Source organism: Fistularia commersonii, chromosome 17 (genome assembly GCF_037954325.1).
Source record: "Fistularia commersonii isolate RoL2024-O1a breed Wild chromosome 17, RoL_Fcom_v1.0, whole genome shotgun sequence".
In the NCBI taxonomy this organism is placed as follows: domain Eukaryota; kingdom Metazoa; phylum Chordata; class Actinopteri; order Syngnathiformes; family Fistulariidae; genus Fistularia; species Fistularia commersonii.
In genome coordinates, this window is record NC_141300.1 from 11,775,423 (window position 1) to 11,793,005 (window position 17,583).

General features: G+C 43.5%; 3 protein-coding genes across 8 annotated transcripts in view; all 3 read right to left on the minus strand.

Moving 5' to 3' along the window:
- Nucleotides 1-114: 114 nt before the first annotated feature.
- On the minus strand, nt 115-7,445 carry poglut3 (protein O-glucosyltransferase 3). The gene is made up of 6 exons (XM_086163958.1): nt 7,167-7,445; nt 6,193-6,387; nt 5,555-5,838; nt 5,212-5,428; nt 4,104-4,300; nt 115-2,896 (listed from the first exon to the last, which is right to left on the minus strand). The coding sequence occupies exons 1-6, from the start codon at nt 7,399-7,401 to the stop codon at nt 2,468-2,470; spliced, it is 1,557 nt and encodes a 518-aa protein (XP_086020084.1). The 5' UTR covers nt 7,402-7,445; the 3' UTR covers nt 115-2,467.
- A 2,000-nt stretch (nt 7,446-9,445) lies between these two features.
- Nucleotides 9,446-13,810, minus strand: cyb5r2 (cytochrome b5 reductase 2). Of its 2 annotated transcripts, none has more exons than XM_086163965.1 (9): nt 13,719-13,810; nt 13,093-13,242; nt 12,198-12,270; nt 12,006-12,112; nt 11,789-11,918; nt 11,303-11,386; nt 10,937-11,022; nt 10,737-10,836; nt 9,446-10,164 (listed from the first exon to the last, which is right to left on the minus strand). In XM_086163965.1, the coding sequence occupies exons 1-9, from the start codon at nt 13,731-13,733 to the stop codon at nt 9,992-9,994; spliced, it is 918 nt and encodes a 305-aa protein (XP_086020091.1). In that variant the 5' UTR covers nt 13,734-13,810; the 3' UTR covers nt 9,446-9,991. The 2 variants fall into 2 exon arrangements, with proteins under 2 accessions (XP_086020091.1, XP_086020092.1); XM_086163966.1 differs by having other exon boundaries at nt 13,093-13,315; nt 13,719-13,793.
- A 397-nt stretch (nt 13,811-14,207) lies between these two features.
- The window catches only part of ppfibp2b (PPFIA binding protein 2b), a 51,211-nt gene continuing 47,835 nt past the window's right edge, over nt 14,208-17,583 (minus strand). For 3 of the 5 annotated variants that reach the window (XM_086163938.1, XM_086163942.1, XM_086163941.1), the window contains 2 exons: nt 16,688-16,753; nt 15,474-16,190 (listed from right to left, as the gene is read on the minus strand). In XM_086163938.1, the coding sequence (XP_086020064.1) occupies nt 16,128-16,190; nt 16,688-16,753 (129 nt within the window). In that variant the 3' untranslated portion in view covers nt 15,474-16,127. Of the gene's footprint in view, nt 14,739-15,473; nt 16,191-16,687; nt 16,754-17,583 lie in introns of those variants that run through there. The other 2 variants (XM_086163939.1, XM_086163940.1) reach the window with 1 other exon arrangement.

Sequence of the window (17,583 nt, forward strand, 5' to 3'; positions counted from 1 at the left end):
TTCATGACATCAGAGTTAATCAGTTGCATCCAAATGAAGAAAGTACAACTTAAAACAACTGTAAAAACCAAAAACAGAATAAAAATGTATTTGAACAAAAGCTGGCCAACATTTGTCTTGTTTGAATGTTATAATGCTGCGATCGGTGTTGAGCTTTGCGCTAAAAATCACACATGAATTAAAATACAGATGAAAATGGCATTCGGTTTGGAGAGAAAATTCCATTGTTGGTTACCGGCTGCTGATTAGAGGTCGGTCTATCGCCGACTATATTGGCATTGAAATGTCGTCGCACAAGAGCAAATATGAACGTGACACTGTTGGATCGGCTGTGGTAACCAATAGTATCAAAAATCAACTTGCTCTCCCACTGGTGTCAAGTGACTTTAAAAAAAATAATTTAATGTCAAAAAGTCTTGATATTGACATTTAACATTGGAGAACTTCATTTCCTGCTGAAAAGATGTCAATTAGCTTCAGAGTCAACATACACATTGTGTTCTGTTTGGAAATGAAAATCAAGTGGGATATTTGCCAGATGTTACAGCTCAGACAGGCAGCGGGCCTTCAGTGAGGATGTTGGTAAAGCTGTACAATACCGTCATACATTTGCATCTGCTCAGCTTTCCTGTCAAAACGCATTGAGAAAATAAACTTTTATCCTCAAGACAATAAAAGCAAAGTGATGTATATTCTTCTGTGTTTTAACATTTTAATTTTATATTTTATATCTGCACATCTATACTGTTCAGTGTCAAGCACATTAGCTAAAGCCGTCATCAGATCCTTTGATTTGCTTGAGTTTTATTTATCTTTGCTCCTAATTTTTACCGCCTGCCTCCTTGCTTCTTTTGACCACCACCAGTGCACCTACAGGGGGATCCCTCCACCAAAGACGCTTTTGCCTTCACTCCAGATTACCCTGGTATCAATGCAAGACTACCTTCGGGCATCCCGATACAGAAACTACAGGACCTGTATCTCCCACCTTCTCCACTAGTGAACCCACTTTTGTAGACCCTTGACACCCGCAACTGTGTCCCCAATCACCCAACCAACATCATTCAGTTTGCAGATGATACCAGGGTGATAGGGCTCCTATGAGGTGGGGATGAATCAACCAATAGGCAGGAACTTGGACCTCCTTTTGGTTTAATTTTCTATTCTATGTTCACTACAGCTGTGAATATAAATAGAGGGTGTATACTTTCTTGTCTTTAAAGAAAAAAAAATGTCTCTAATTGGTTTAAAAGGTTTTTAAACAGTGACATAATAGATTGAGTAGATACAATAGTGAACAAATATCCAACACTGTAATTGTACAAAACTGTGCTTCCAGTTTCTAATGATTTTTACTTTACAAAAGATACAAAAAATAATACATAGATATATACATATGGAATGCATTTGTTTGAATTTTAATATGAAAGATATGAAATACAATTTGGGCCCTAAATGTAAACAATGAATTCACATCACGTTCAAACTCCTCTTTCGGACGCCAAGCTGAGATCACATGTAGTTGTGAAACAGTTAAATCCTGTGTGACACATTTGAATTTTGTCGTCTGCACGACTGGGTTCAAGATATGTCACAGTAAAAACTCAATTTGACTGTTGTATTGCGAGTGCAGTTGTAGGAGGAGCTGTGACAGTCCGCGGCAGCGTGAAAAACAAATAATGATTGTGATGCAGCAAATTCGCAAAAGGCAGTTTAACAGTTACTGATGTTATCAACTAACAGAAGAGATTACCAAAAAGAAGATATCAATACCATTGACTGATTATCAAATGGTCATAACAGCTGCTGCTGCTATAACTGATTTACACTGTTTGTGAAAGGTTCCGGCATGTTTAGCATACCTTTGTATGTTTGTCTTTTTTGGAATACTTTTGTGTCTGGGTAGTAAAAAGCTCACAGCTGCTCAGTGTTTCTCTCCAGGCGTCCGTGGAAGAGGAGCTGTAAAAACACATAATGACACACTGCTGCTAGAACTGAGACATCATGGCAACTTCTGTTGGAATTTAAACAATGCAGGCGATAATATGACATATTGGGTCGCTAAACACCGGTGACATTCAGTAATTGAACAGATAAACAGGGTAATAGAAAAGTTTAAAAAATGAATCGAAATATCCCAGCAGTTTTCTTAATAAAATGTGTCTTTCTTTCTGAAAACACAACTTTTTTTTTCCAAAGTTAACAAGGAAAGAACAAAATACAAAACTGTTAATCAAAAACAAACACGTGTTTGTTTGGTATAAATCATAAATACTGTGTTGGGGCAGGCTAGAGAGTCGGTAGCACCTTCATCCTGCAGGTGAGGACCTGGAGAGAAAGTTTGTTGACCTTGGAACAGGTTGACTGCTGAGCAAAATACAAAAACAAATGAGTAAAAGAGGGGACTCTGGAGCCTGTTATGTGTCTGAGGGACTGTATAAAAAAAAAAAAAGGCTGAATGGTTTAATTAGAGTTCATCCTTTGCGGTGTCATGGCGCCGCTCACACTTGCAGGCCTCCACCTGGTCATCCGACAGAGGGACCGCCTCCATGTCCGGGTGGCGGGTCGGTCGGCCCACCTGCCGCCGGGCGTACTCTTGCAGTACCCGCAGGTAGTAGCAGTACAGCCTGCTGGGCTGCAGCACGTCCCGGGCTGCCTCCTGCCCTGCCCGAGCCATCTCCCGAGCCTCCACCTGGTTCTGTCTGGCCCAGCGAATTCGGTCCAGCAGATCCGACAGGTCCCTCTTCACAGGGACGTAGTGGGTCCAGGCTCTCAGGTGGCCATAGAAGTGTTCATAGTAGGGAGAGTCCTGCTTCAGGACCAGGCTGTCCCCCAGCATCAGGTAGGGGAACCGGTACGCTGCCACCGTCCCGTCCACATTCACCTGGTACCTGAACTGAAGGGAGTCACAGCAGGTTTAATCGTCTTTTCGATTTCAATAGTTTCAGTGTAGCTAGTTTAGGCTGATGTATCTGGTCGAGGCTCAGCGCAACAAGAGCAAATATGAAAAACAAGCTGCGGTAATTCATGTGGGAAAAAAAACAAGCAGAGCGTCGGGGTGAAATTGGAGGAGGAAGTCGTCCTTTTTGACAGCAGCGTTAGCTGCGGCCATCTATCAGCTTTAAAACCAAACACTTTGAGTGTTTGAGAAAAGACCAGTGTTGTTTCCTATAAAAAGCTGCTCAGCCTCATGCAAAAAAGTGGTTTGACTGCCAAAACAGGCTTTTGTGACTCCAGAGATCAAGAACTCCAGACTCCTGACAACCACACCTCATTTAGGGTTCAACTGCGAAATAAAAAGGATATACTTTTGTGGCTTAAATGGATTAAACCACATTAGTTAAACAAGTCTCGCAATAAGATGGTTTGCTCTCAGTGAAAATGAAATGTATTTTCTGACTGAAAATACATGTTAATCCTTGGCTTACGCATCAGGAATATTTGCCTGGCTCCTTCAGTCACAGTTTCCTACATATAATACATTCATGCCACTGACCAAGAGACTTTTTGGTTCGGTTTGAACCAAAAATAGCGAGAGTGAAAGCAAACTGAACCCCAGCAAGGTTCAACCTAAGGAGGTACTGGTGCAGATCAAACCAGACTTTGGCCCAGTCTGCTTGCAGTGTGAAAATACAGCTTGGAGAGGAAGCTATTATATCAGCTACATGATGAACTCTGCACTCTGGGATCAGTGTGTGTTTTATTTTTGTTGCACAGGCCCCTCTGGTGTTGACGGCAGCTGCGGCCATGAAAACCCGTCACATTGCTGTCGGCGAGTATTTCACTTTGTACGACAGCAACCGTCTCCTCAGCGTTCTGCCTTACCGATGAGGAGCCTTGAGAATCTTAACACATATTACGGAATGAGTGATGTCCTTCTAAAAGGACATGGAGAAGTTGCCTGGTGGATAAAAGGTAAATGTGGCTAAGCTTGAGGGAATCAGTGACAATGCGTCTTCCATTGACCTTGAATTGTCAAATTATTCTGAAAAAGAAAAACAGAACACGTGTGTTCCTCCTCCTCCCCCGCCCTACCCCATGTTGGGCCCTGATACTCAACTGTACACACTATTCACTGGAAAGAAGAAGTTTACTTTCCTGACCTTAAAGAAGTCGAAGAATCCCACCAGCGGACTTTTGCCCACGTGCTTTTCTCGGTCCCTGAAGAAAAACCAGCCGGTGATTCCGGCGTCCAGCAGCTCAGGATTCTTCTTGGACAGAGACACCAGCTGCAGGCGCTCCTCGCGGCTGTCGCGTCCACGGAAAAACGCCTTGTCTGTTTTGTTGGTCCAGGGAGGCCCTGAGTCGAAAGCGGTGCGAATGTTACCAACATGCAGAGTAAACCTTAACGAACTGTCCACTCACAAACACTGTTCCCTCTAAAACGCGCGTTTGCGCAATCGTGCACTGCTCCAGCGTTCTTCTCCCACAGATAATCTATGCTGCGCATTAAATAAAATCCAAGCTGAACTGTAAATAAAATAAATGTGCTTAAGTTATTTACAGTTGAGCTTGGAGAACGCTGGCGCAGTGCGCGACAGCACAGCTTAGAGGGAACATAGCTCACAACATGGGATCCCAAAGCCAGACTCCTGAGCCCAATGCCCAGCTTTTAGACATGCCATTAACTTTTGGAAAGATTTCTGCAAATTTAGGTTGGATTGTTTTCAGATGATTTTCACATAATTTGCTAATTTGTTCAATATATTCTGGTCACTTTTGTGGGAAACACAATTACCGAGAATTGTGAACCCTACAATGAATTATTACAAACATAAAATTATTTAAGAATTGATTTCTTATTAATAAGGATTAGTTTTTTCCCATAGCCTTTATCTTCTGTAAAAATTTTAAAAAATGTATCAGTTGAAATGTTTTTTTTTATTTATCAAAGCTCCTGCAGTCTAGTCAGAATGTGTTGACAACCCTCAGGCAGACGCCTGCTGCCCTGCTTATACATTGTAAAGACTAAGAGTGTTGGACGTTTTCTCGGTGCGGGGTTGACTCCATGTTTGTAGGCAAACCTGAGGAGAAGGTGTTTCCTGGGTTTCTGATGTAAATGTATAAACTGACACAAAAGTGAGGAGGATTTTATTTGACCAGGTTTCATCAAAAATGAAAATGTTGAATAATTTATAAAAATATTTAAAAATAAATAATTTACAATAAAATATTTGTGTGTGTGAGAATGTGTGTTCATGTGCTTGTCACCTGTGTTTCCCTGCACAGCCAGCAGGTCATTGGTAACCCCCCTCATGGTCTCCAGGGTGGAGTGTGTGACTTCATAGGTCGGGAGGACGATGTCCCGCGTATCAGAGGACCCACACCAGGACAAGATGGGTACGGGTCCAGGACTAGACTCGGGTCTTCGGGTCTCCAGGGGCCAGTCACCCACGTTGATATAAAACTCGACGTCAGGCAGTCGAACCTTCCAGAACAATAATCATGCAAGATAAGGGTCAACAAGAGTGTGGAGCACAATGACCTTGATTGTCATAACTCAAGCGGAGGGATGTGGCCTAGATGAAGACAAGTTAAGGATCATGGTCCTCACTTTTCTGGCGAGCGACAGCAGCATCTCGTCGGAGAACATCTTGAAGTCAGTGTACTTTCCCAGTGTGCGGCGATACAGCTGGTTGTCGATTATGGCATAGTGTACGATGCCACCTCTGTTGTGGAACCTTTGGGGAACTTCCTTCACAAGACGCTGCAGATCAATCTCGGGGAACGACTGGAAGTCGGTGTCAATCTGAGGCTCATCGGAGGGGCAGCGCATGGCTGCCTGCCAGGAGGTGGCATCGATTTCAGGACAGTCACAGTACTCATGGTAGACTGGACCTTAGACAGAAGCATCACAAAAACAGGAGTATAGAATATAGAAAAGAAACCCATGAAGACACAGGGAGAACATTCAGACTCCACACTGAAACCTCTTCTAAACTGAAGAGCAAAAACTGCATTGGCCAATTTTTAATAAAGAAAATCACTCAAAAGGGAATAAAATACTAAAACAAGCAAATAAATTACCCCCCCCCCCCAAAAAAAAAAAAATTGGGGTGGAATATGTTGTTTGACTGCAGTTTGCTGGAACTTGTCAGCCTGTCTGAAGACTACACACACACACACACACACACACACACACACACACACACACACACACACACACACACACACACACACACACACACACACCTTGCATGATGTAGGGTGACTTGGCAACAGCTGCGTCTCGGTGAAGGACCTCGACACGGAGGCCAGACGGGGCTGAACTGTACATCCGGTAGCGGACCAGGAAGGATCCATCACCCCGGTCCAATGGAGCCTGGACATGGATCCGGATAAACTCCTTCTCCAGAGAGCTGATTTTTACTTTAAAAGTGTCTTTGCCTGAACAAAAAAAAAAAACAAAACAAACAAATCAAAGCAGGAGATTTAGATGAGAACCCAGGGCCCGGCCATGTTACGCCAAAAACAATTAAACTTTTTAGATATTCCATTTCATGGAAAGAGATGAAAGTGGTTCCACATTAACGTTTGCTCATAATCCGTTTAGGAATTCATGATGTCCCATGACACGAAAGCAGAAATAAAAAGCAGTCTAAATATAGTAAATTAATATTTAAAGGTCAGTTGAGCCCCTTATTGTGACCGCATAGGACGACCATGAAATCCTAGGATGGTGAAGGATAGTAGTCTATCAGCAGGAAAACCATTGAATAAAGTAATTGAATAAATAAACCAGAAGTGAATACTCTAAGTACTCTGCAAAACTTCTATGTAATTTTTATCAAACACTTAGTTACTTTAGTCCGTTTTATGTTACTTTATCCATTTTGTTCCTCTCATTGACATATGCGTTCAGCAACTTGTTGGCTGTCGGTGCTTTTCGTGGGGTGAAAGTTACTTTATTCTCATTATTTTCTTTGTAGTCATTTTTAATTATTCTTCCCCTCTTTTTTGCCCCGGAAGAGTTCACGGAGATACTGTGGGAATGTAACGGTCGTGTAAATAGGAATAAACGTTGAAAATTTAAAACAAGCTAATGTATGGTTAGCTTTAAACGATCAAGCGTTAGCTAGCAAATAGCTTGTGAGCTAACCACAGGGTAAAGTGACATTCACAAGAGATTGCTTGTTTATAATGTATTGAATTTATTTTCGTTTTACCGGGAGATAAGGTGAAGTTTTTTCCCCCAGAATCGACCGCCTGGATGTAGAAGTAGCGGACCGGCAGGACGATGTCGGCGTTCAGACCCGGACCCCAGACGAGGCATCTTTCCGGGCTCACTTCTTCACAGCGACAACCCGCAAAATGAACACTTGCAAATATAGCTAACACAATATACCTAGATTTTAAAGTGTTTGTAAACGGCTGGACTGAGGCAAATGTGCGTGCAAACATCGTACTCTTCACCCGGTCGGAGCTAAACTTTCAGTACATCCAGTCCACGATTCGCAGACATGTTGGTGAGAACACGCCCATCTCTGGATGAGGCGTTCGAGGACGTCGGACATTCGGTTTCTTGAATATAATATACAGGTAATAATAGAATAGAATAGAATAGAATAGAATAGAATAGAATAGATCCATCCATTCATCCACCTTCTTCTACTTATCCTGCACTCAGGGTGATATAATATATTTTGATATGCTAGCATATATAAACATAGTATAGTAGTTGCCTATGTCAGTGTCTGTTATTTACTTTGCATGCAACTTCTAAGGACAGCCCCCCCCTCCTCACCCCGCCTCACCATCTCCTCAAACCAGGACAAACACAACCACGGACAACCTCCCCCCTCCACCGCGCCACCCCATCCCCCGTGCACAGACATGGTCAACACCAGTCCCCCCTCCCGCTGCCCTCCAGAAGCTTCCACCCCAGAGGCCCCCTACTACAACCATGGGACCATTAACGAACACACAACCACTACTCGCCTCTTCCCCCCGCCCATCATCAGTTCCCTCAGTCAGTACCCCCCCCCCCCCCCCCACACACACACACACCCTAATCCCCCCCGAATACTGGTGCAGACACTCCCCTTCAAACTCTACCTAACCCCGGCCTCAGCTTCCCCTCCAGCCAGGTGCAGAGGCAGTTCTCCAGGTTGAGGGAGAAGCAAAGCCAGTAGGCCGGACAACATCTGCCCAAGGGTCCTCAAGGTGTGTGCCGTGCAGCTTACCGGGATCTCCCAGTACCTCTTCAACCTCTCTCTGAGGTTGCTGAAAGTGCCTGACCTCTGGAAGACCTCCCGTATTGTCCCAGTACCCAAAAAGGGGCGTCAAAGTGCTCTCAATGACTACACGTCACATGTCATGAAGTCGTTCCAGAGGCTTGTACTCCAGCACCTGAAAGACCGGCTACCTGCTTCCCCGGACCCTCTGCAGTTTGCGTCCAGGCAGCACGTGGGTGTGGAGGATGCAATCCTCTTCCTCACTCATAGGGCCCTATCCCACCGTGAGGGTGCACAAAGCACTGTGAGAGTCACCTTTGACCTCTCCAGTGTCTTCAACAGCAGCCAACCCATCCTCCTCAAGGACAAGCTGCTGAGTACGCAACTTCACCGTGAAATCACTGTCTGGATCCTGGACTACCTCACAGGACGGCCGTGGCGTGCAGCATGGTTGGGTGCATCAATGGTGACAACAAGGAGGAGTGCAGAGGTCTGACCGCGTGTTTTTTTGAATGGCGCAACCACCTCCTACTCAACATCCAAGGACCAAGGAGGTGGTTGTGGACTTTTGGAAGAATTGGAAGTTTGATCCGCCAGCAAGTACCTTGGGGTCCAAATTTACAATAAACTGGACTGGTCACATAACACTGATGCCCTCTACAGGAAGTGTCAGAGCAGGATGTTCTTCCTGAGGAGACTGAGGTTGTTTGGTGTCTGTAGGTCCTCAAGACCTTCTTTGTGTATTTTTCACCCTTACTGTGCCTTTATGTTGCCAATTATTATCCCGTATGCTGTTGCTGTTGCTGCTGTCTATTTATTCGTGGATGTCTTGCTATCTTCTGTCTCTCTATTTATATTTATATTCATATTTATTTTACTTTTTTATTTGTTGACATTATAATTACTATGTTGCAGTGACAAAGGAATTTCCCCCTATGGGGATCAATAAAGTTGATCTTATCTTAACATATTTTGGCTCTGAGATATAATTGGTTTTCATTATTGTAAGCAGTAATCATTTTGATTATATTTAAATGCATATAAATGAATGCATGAAAAAAGTAAATTATTGTATTTCAAAAGCTGAGATGGGTGAATCCTACTAGAGCTCATGAAATTAGTAACTAATGAAATAGTAAATAAAAGTGACTGATCATCATTCTAATCTACCATTGAATCTGGTCAGTCTCTGCTCTGAAGTATCTCAGAAGAGGAGGAGTCCATACAAGTGATCGGTGTCATAGCCCAGAAATTTTCTGTCAGGCTTATGGTTATTTTTAATTACGTTCAACATATTTCAATACGGAAGACAACAGGCATAATCAAGGTCTTGCACTCACAGCATAAAAAAATAACCAAGGGCTGCAATTCTATCACAGTCTTTCTTCAATCAATTTTTCCATGATGAAAATATTGACAATTTGAATTTGTGCTCAACTAGAAAGGGACATTATAATGTAAAAACATAAAGAATACAGTGGAGGGTTTCTCACATCCAAAAAATGTATGAAGGTACTCCTTGTTCCAAATGTACATTCATATTGTTATTTGTCATTTGGTACCTTGCAAATTGCAATTTCAAAGCTTCTAGATATCAAATGTAAATCTGAACTCATGTGATATTCAGTTAATTAATGTTGTATGAATAAATGTGATGAGTGGATTTTTTTTGTGTATATTGGTGTTTGTGTGTTTTGTGCAACCGTTTATAGTGATGCCATTGGTTTCCATGGACACATACGGGCATCGGTTAAAAACAACGCTCTCTCACCATCAGCAGTGAATGCGCGGCGGGAAGGAATACACCTAACCTTACATTAATACGCAAAGATGTTTTCTGTTTTATATCCCAGTTTGTCCAGGTTGGGCAGGCAGGCGTACTGGATCATTGGCGGGGGACCGCATAGGACCACCAGGACATCGCTGGACGGAGGGGGAAGGTGGTCCTTCATCATGTCACCGGTAACAAAGCCTGAGCTGTAGCTCCAGTCTGGGAAACACAGAGCAGAGTTAGCATCTGCAGATTTTTCCAGCAAAGCAACTGTATTCATTATTTTTACTGCTTGTCCTGCAGTGAGGGGCTCCGGGGAGCTGGATCTACGCTGTCATTGGGCGAGAGGTGGGGTTCACATATAGACATGCATTGTTCACCCTCTCACACACACATAAAATCGAGACGTACAACCATTAACCCATAATGCATTCAATGCATTATTTAATATTTGCAACATAAAAAAATGTAAATTTTTCCTGCAAAAGCAACTGTATTAGTTATTTTTCCCGCTTTTCCTGCAGTGAGGGGCTCCGGGGAGCTGGATCTACGCTGTCACTGGGCGAGAGGTGGGGTTCACATATAGACATGCATTGTTCACCCTCTCATTCACACATCAAATCAAGACATACAACCATTAACCCATGATGCATTCAATGCATTATTCAATATTTGTAACATAAAAAAAAGTAAATTAGAAGTGCGTTAACGCTTTAGACTTCATTGTGTCACATTCCCCAAGTTCTTACGAACGCATTTAACATAATTCTATAGTAACTCATCAGTTTCACCCTGTGGAGGTTTGTCCAGCGTGAACCACAGTTTGACTTTCTCAGGATGGCAGCTCTTCACCTCCTCCAACTCCTCCCTCAGCAGGATGTCCTTCTCAGACTGAGACGCAAAGTCACGAAATGAAAAGGAAAAATTTCGTGAGCGTGGATTCCTTTCAGCCAAAAAAATGTACAAGGACGTGTGACGCTGCAGGACCGACCTGGTTGGCAAATATGAGGGAGCAAAGCGTGGGGTCGCAGGGGTCGGCCGTGATCCTGCGGATCAGCTGCAGCATCGGCGTGATTCCTGAGAAGGTGAGAGTTCATTGCCTGACAAGACTATTTTTAATAAATAATTAAGTTACAAAAAATGGCATATAATTGAGCGATTAACCCATGTGCTGGCTAAGGGGGCAGGCCTTGCCAGAGACCTAATATGCATAACAATGTGCACGATACGGCCCAGCAGAAACCCACATTCTTAATAGCCCCATTGTCCAAAGACAAGCCTGACTGTGTTTTCAAAGAGGGTAGGAATACATGCAACTATGTACATGCACTGATCTGCAAGAGAAACGCGAGGTGACCTGTTCCCCCGGCGATCATGGCGACGTGCTTCACCCTCCGACCCTTTGGCTCGGACTTCTTGTCAGCTCGGATGGAGAACTGACCTGCGGCAAGGAGAGAACGTCTAGGTTTGACTTCTAAACCGCAGCAAATTCAAAGCTCCTCAGAGACGATCATCAGGTTCAGATGCGTCATCACATTTTGCATTTTGTTCTTTAGGTTCATGATGGAATGTAAACTCTTTCATTTGCCTTACAAGGGATTAACCGTATAATAAAAATGGATAGCATAATAGTTGTTTTACTTGATATCTTTTTTTTCTATGAAGCTTATCTTGAATGGAGCCAATGTGACTGACACTGGTTAAGACGCGGCGCCTAATTTGGACAGTGACTTTGTCAAACACAGGCGTTATGACCTAAATTACTATTACAATTATGATTTGGGTTATGGTGTGTATTATCTGCACACAAACACACGTGCATGCTCCCGTGCAAACGCCCTACCATTCCCATTGTACACCAGGAGTCCGTTGGGGCCTCTGAAATCGATGGTGTCGCCGATGGCCATGTTGTCCAGGTGCTGCGACATCTTTCCCCCCTCTGGAAACGACGGATGCCTGTTTTTATAATAAACCTGCGGGAAGTAAACGCATACTTAAAATCGACGTCCCTTCTGCTGTTTATTTATTTTTTTGCATTCGTGGATATTAATGTTATTTACCTTCACCACGAGGTCGACGTACCCGCGTTCGTCATCGCTGGACACGGGAGTGTAGGCTCGGACCACCAGGCTGCCGTTCACCCTGGCTGACAGGTACACATGCTGGCCTGGGGCGGAACAGACGGGGGCGACGCTAGTACTGGTTCTAGTGAACAGCGGAACGATCTGACTGAACGTCACACGTCTCAGTACCTACTGGCAGGCCAAGGACGTGGGCTTCGGAGGGAAGGCCGAACCGGAATTTCTTGGTGTCATGGCTGATCTCCTGCATGCAGGACATGGGGACAACTAGTGGACACGGGGACAACTAGTGGACCCAGGGACAACTAGTGGACATGGGGACAACTAGTGGACACGGGGACAACTCATGCCGGGCACACACCAGAAGATTTTCAAGGTCACAGACTAAAACCTGTCAGTCAGTCCTTTCCCAGTCTTGGTCTTACGACAATATCGAACATTTTAACACAAGTCTTTCAGGCTTTACGGTGATGTAATCAACAACCAATAGATGAGCTCCGAAAAAAACGGAAACAGGAAACCTGGTAGACAAACAATCCCAATAGTTTTCCATGAGTCTTTTCCACACCTTTTCAAGATCTTCTGATGTATGTCCAGCTCAAGTCACGAAGAAACAAATAAGAAAACAATAACAACTAAAAAAAATTAAGGAAGAAAGTTATTTAAGTCTTCCTCTGGACCTCCTGTCCAGCAGTTCCGACCTAAGCATCCTTTCCAGACCATCTCCAGAACATCTAACAAGTGCTGTCCCCTCTGACGACCTCCTTCCTGATCCTCCTCCCTCCCAAAAAGGGAAAAATCTTCATTTACTGCTTCTTGTCCTCTCCTCAGTGTCTCTAAACCCGACAGTGCGGCTGCTCTCACCTTTCTTTTCACGTTCTTCTATCACCCGACTCTTTCCTCCACCCGTTCCTCCACCTGCTTGCACACGTTTCTTCACCTCTCTCGTTACTTAAAACCCTCCACCTTCTTCAACCCCCTTAACATCCCCCTGCACTTGAACACAAATTAAAATCCGATTACGAAAACATCAAGAAAATGTAAAGATCCCGTTTGTATCATCAACCTGCTTGTCGATGAGCTTCAGGGGATATTTGACGGCCGGGTCCTGCAGAGTGACGGGCTGCGTCTTCTTCTTAAGCCCTGCAGGGCCTCGCAGGAGGAAGAAGACCCCCGTCACCACCAGAACACACACCGCCACCGCCACCGGGACCATCTTCAAGATACACATCAGGTGGACAAAACTCAACTTTCAGGTTCTCCGGGAGAGCAGAAAGGTGAATCGCAATCTATGTAGAAAACAGTCAGGTTCTTTATCTCAACAGAAGAACTGAAATACACAGTGGAAATGCACCACTGAAAGAACTGCATGAAAACCCCACTTCAGAACAAGGATATGTGTGTTAAGGTGGATTATGTAATTGGTTTAGTCAAAAACATCACATTATAATAGTTGTTTTGGGGTCAACATTTTATATAATGCTAAAGATTTTCAGACTGCTATGCTGTATTTAAAACATACAGTCTGGTCACCTCAGTGTTGTACATGCACTGTTTAAGACAGGGAGATACACGTAAATACACACATAAATAGCAAAATCAAAATATACAACAAATAGACAAAACCTCAAAGAAATTATGAATGAAAAGAGAGAGGAAAACTAGAGGGAATGAAGAAAAGTGAGTTCTCACCACTGTCTGATCCATGCTCAACTTCAACCAAATTTCTGCAGAAGGCCCTTCGACTCACAAGGCCAGAGTCCACACACACACATGCACACACACATGCATACACACACAAGCACCAACTCTGGGGAGGGGTGTGGTTTCGAGGAAGCACCAATAGGGAAATGGATCTCATCATGACACGACTAAGCGCAGACAGGAGAGGCCTGACATCACACCACTGACTGGGGAGGAGATATGAGGCCAACACACACACACACACACACACACACACTGCACAGAACACATAACGTGATATGATCATTTCTATGTATGAGGAAAGTCAAACTGCTGTAACTAATTTTTTTCTGGGGTGTTTTCAGATTCATGTCACCATAGAATTAACGTTCCGATGTGAGCTCACACACTCTTGTACACACACACCCACGCACACACACACACACACATCTGATCTGCCCTGCCTGTGAAAAATAGCATCTTTGACACACACTAATGTTTTTTGATTTAAAGAAATCTTTTATTTCTTCTTCATGTTGTTTCCAAGTTTGGCCACTAGTGGGCAGTGTTTGCTTATCGTCCAAATGCAGCAGCTTCGATTTCGGCGTGTTTTAAACATTTTTAAAAGTATGTTCCTTCTTTGGAGAATCACATTTAGCCGTGTTTTCTCCTGGCCTGCTGTGGTTGCAGGAAGGTTGACGTTAAAGCCTTTATTAATGCGTTTAGGTGATGGGATGGAACGTGGTCCCCGGTTAGACGCTCATCTACAACGTGTTAATCAACAGCTAAAACCTGGACGACTCATAAAAGTGCTTCTGGGTAAATCGGTACGAGAAGACGAACAAAGAGGCATCCTCCATTCTTCTTACGCCGTGACACCTAGAGGTCCACCCTCCGCTGATCCTTGTTTCATCTGTCAAGTTTTTATTGGAGGGCCGGCGGCTGAAGTCGAGTGAGGATCCGCCGGTGGTTCGGACGCACGGAGGGGAGCCGATGCAGAGGAGCGGATCAGAGAATCTCCCTGATGCACTGAAACGAAGAATCGAATAATGTTAACCGGACATGTGACATCTGACATCCTCTGACTGGCACGGCCCCCCCAGCCATCCCTATCAATATCTCTCTGTCGCTTCTTGCCCCTCGGGTGTCGGCGCTGCCATGTTGGGTTAGTAGCGTCATCACCCCGGGTGGGTGAAGGTCACGCGATCCTCCTGGATGGAGATTTTTTCGTTTTGCACTCCGAGCTCTAGCCAACGATGCTAACCGGAGCTTATGCTCTTGTCAGCACGAGATAAGTTTCTGCTGCTCCGGTTTTTCTGCTGCTTAAAACCCTCTCGGGACGTGCATGTCAGTCAAAATTGAATGGAACAACAAGACGGATCATTAATGTGAATATAAACATTAATGTGATTGAACAAAGCTACTGCTTCCTGTCACTTGTACGTTGCGTTTTGTCAAATTGGCATTTGAGGCTTTTGTGTGAAAATGACAGTGGCCGGTTTTGTAAGTGCACATTTTACAAATTATCCCAAGATTTCGTCGTCTGGAACAGTGACCATCCCTTCAGTTTCCGATCAGTCTGTTTTAAAACTAGCCTTGGTAACTGAGAAACAATGAGATATTGTGTAAATATCTACAATATATATCGTATTCATCCTCTGGGAACCAAGACTCAAATTGGTAGGACTTTACAGGCGTGTGATAATACGGTCAGAAACAAAATATAAGGAATCAAATATATTTATACATATATATATATATTTATATAATTTTATTTGAAAGACTTTTTATTGCATAGAGTCCTTCCACAATAAAATCATTGTAGGACCGGTTTCAATCTTTTTTCAGATCTATATAATCCATAGGCAATAGTACATTGAAAATATCTATATCTATAATGTATATCAGAAAATTGTTACTGTAAAAAGTTACCCGAAATTTAACATGAATTTCCCAATTTACCACTAGATCAGGAAATAACCTTAAAACTGTCCACAAATTATTGATAAAACACCTAAATTCAGAACAAAATTGACAAATAAAATCATACAAAGTCATATTGCTGAAAAGGGGGGAACCCAAAGTCAAAAAGGAGAATTATATCTACTTCTTCTCACCAGATTTTACTTTGTTGATATTTTCTGGCTTCTAATTGTATCCTTGATACATACACAACAATTCGTTTCCTGAGATTAAACACCGGGCCTTTTTATTTGCAGGTTTTTGGATAGCTCGAGAGCAGGAGAAGTTGTACCAAAGCCCAAAGTCCAATTCACTGGAATACAGTCGATCCAAAACTGGAGCAAATGCCGAAAACAGTCGAGCCTCGGACTCTGAATGCAGGTGTTCTGTGAGGTCAGTTATGTTGTCAGGCCGGATATGAGGTTACTTCGGGAGTTGCGCGTTGGCCGGCCTCCGTCAAACTAGCGCCGTCTGAGTCTGCAGCAGCTCCCTCTGCAGGTCCTCGCAGCTGAGCAGGTACTGAAAGCCAAGCACGGACGGAGGGTGGATACAAGAAGGCTGAGCCACAATTGGTTTTAGTAAAACTGTTAAAAACCAGCAACACCATCGGGGAGTGCGTCACGGTGTCGGTTTCCAAATAATAATAATAATGCTGATTTTAGAGGTCTCAGGGGGCCTCAGGCTGGCTTTTTTTTTTTAAACATAAAAACAATAACAACCCATTTGGTTAAACTTAGAATGTTATGCTGGTTAGATGGAAGCTAAACAAAGAAATCAATATGCTAAAAAAGATAACATGCTTTGAGCGTTGGCAGCTAGCCATGCTAAGCTATTGTTAGCATATTAGCAGTGCTAGTATAGTTATGCTTAGGTTAATTGTATGGTTCCTCGGTGTGCTAACTGACGTCAGGAATTCTCCTTCCTGAACTTGAAGCCCGACTGAATATCAACATTTGAAGCCCATAATGGTGGCCATTTTTTGAAAATATATATAATTGAAGTGACATGGTTCTTACTGTGAGGTTGTTGATGCTCTCAGACAGAGCTTCTATTTGCAATACGGTTCCCTCTGTGCCGGCCGTCTGCAACACACACACACACACACACACACGCACGCACGCACGCACGCACACGCGTATGCACACGCGCATGCACACGCATACAGATACACACAAATGTTGACGACAAACAATTACAATTACAATAACAATGAAACGTTCAGTTCAACTGCAATGATTGTGACGTAATGATGATAAAGTGCAAGCTGATTGTACCTAGAGCTGCGGGCTCAGCCTGAAACATGGGTTACCATGGCGATGCGCTCAGCTGCGAGGGAAGCTTGGGTCAAACAGCCATGATGGTGAGGAGGAGGAGGATGATGATGATGGGAGGAGGTTAGTGGCGGATGCAGATTACTGGGACATGACATCAACTTCCTGGAGACAAAACCTGGAATATTTCTAATAATTTCCACCATGGGAAAACCAAATTATTTTCCCTGCTCATGTTTGTCCACCGGTATTCGTGATATTGTGAGTGAGTCTCCATAGTCCAGATAAACTCCATTTGATATAAGTGTTGGCTCAGTGTGCGTTTACTCGGCTAGTAGTCCAAGCCTTGAATGCACTTCGAAACTCACTTTGTACATCGACACCTTCTTGAAATAATTGAATTTTTTTCTGCTGAAATCAACTCCTTTTTCAATAAATGGCTCAGTTTTTTGTGTTTTCTGAAAAACTTGCAAAAAAAAAAAAAAAAAACTTTAAGAAGGTAACAGGTAAAAACGCTTCTCTTTCAGGACTTTTTACTGCGCTGATGCCCCAGATCAGGTTGGCAGCAAGTTAGGCCATGCAGTGTGTGTGTGTGTACGTTTGTGTGTCTCTGTCCAAAAAAAAAAACAAAAAACAAAAAA

Excerpts from the sequence above, each read along its gene's own strand:
- poglut3 (XM_086163958.1), bottom strand. The coding sequence starts at position 7,401 with ATGTTTGCACGCACATTTGCCTCAGTCCAGCCGTTTACAAACACTTTA. Across the intron at positions 6,388-7,166 it reads AAACTTCACCTTATCTCCCG|GCAAAGACACTTTTAAAGTA; the intron begins GTAAAACGAAAA and ends TTTTTTGTTCAG. Across the intron at positions 5,839-6,192 it reads GTCACCCTACATCATGCAAG|GTCCAGTCTACCATGAGTAC; the intron begins GTGTGTGTGTGT and ends CTTCTGTCTAAG.
- cyb5r2 (XM_086163965.1), bottom strand. Across the intron at positions 12,271-13,092 it reads TGAAGCTCATCGACAAGCAG|GAGATCAGCCATGACACCAA; the intron begins GTTGATGATACA and ends TCCTGCATGCAG. Across the intron at positions 11,919-12,005 it reads ACGTCGACCTCGTGGTGAAG|GTTTATTATAAAAACAGGCA; the intron begins GTAAATAACATT and ends TACTTCCCGCAG.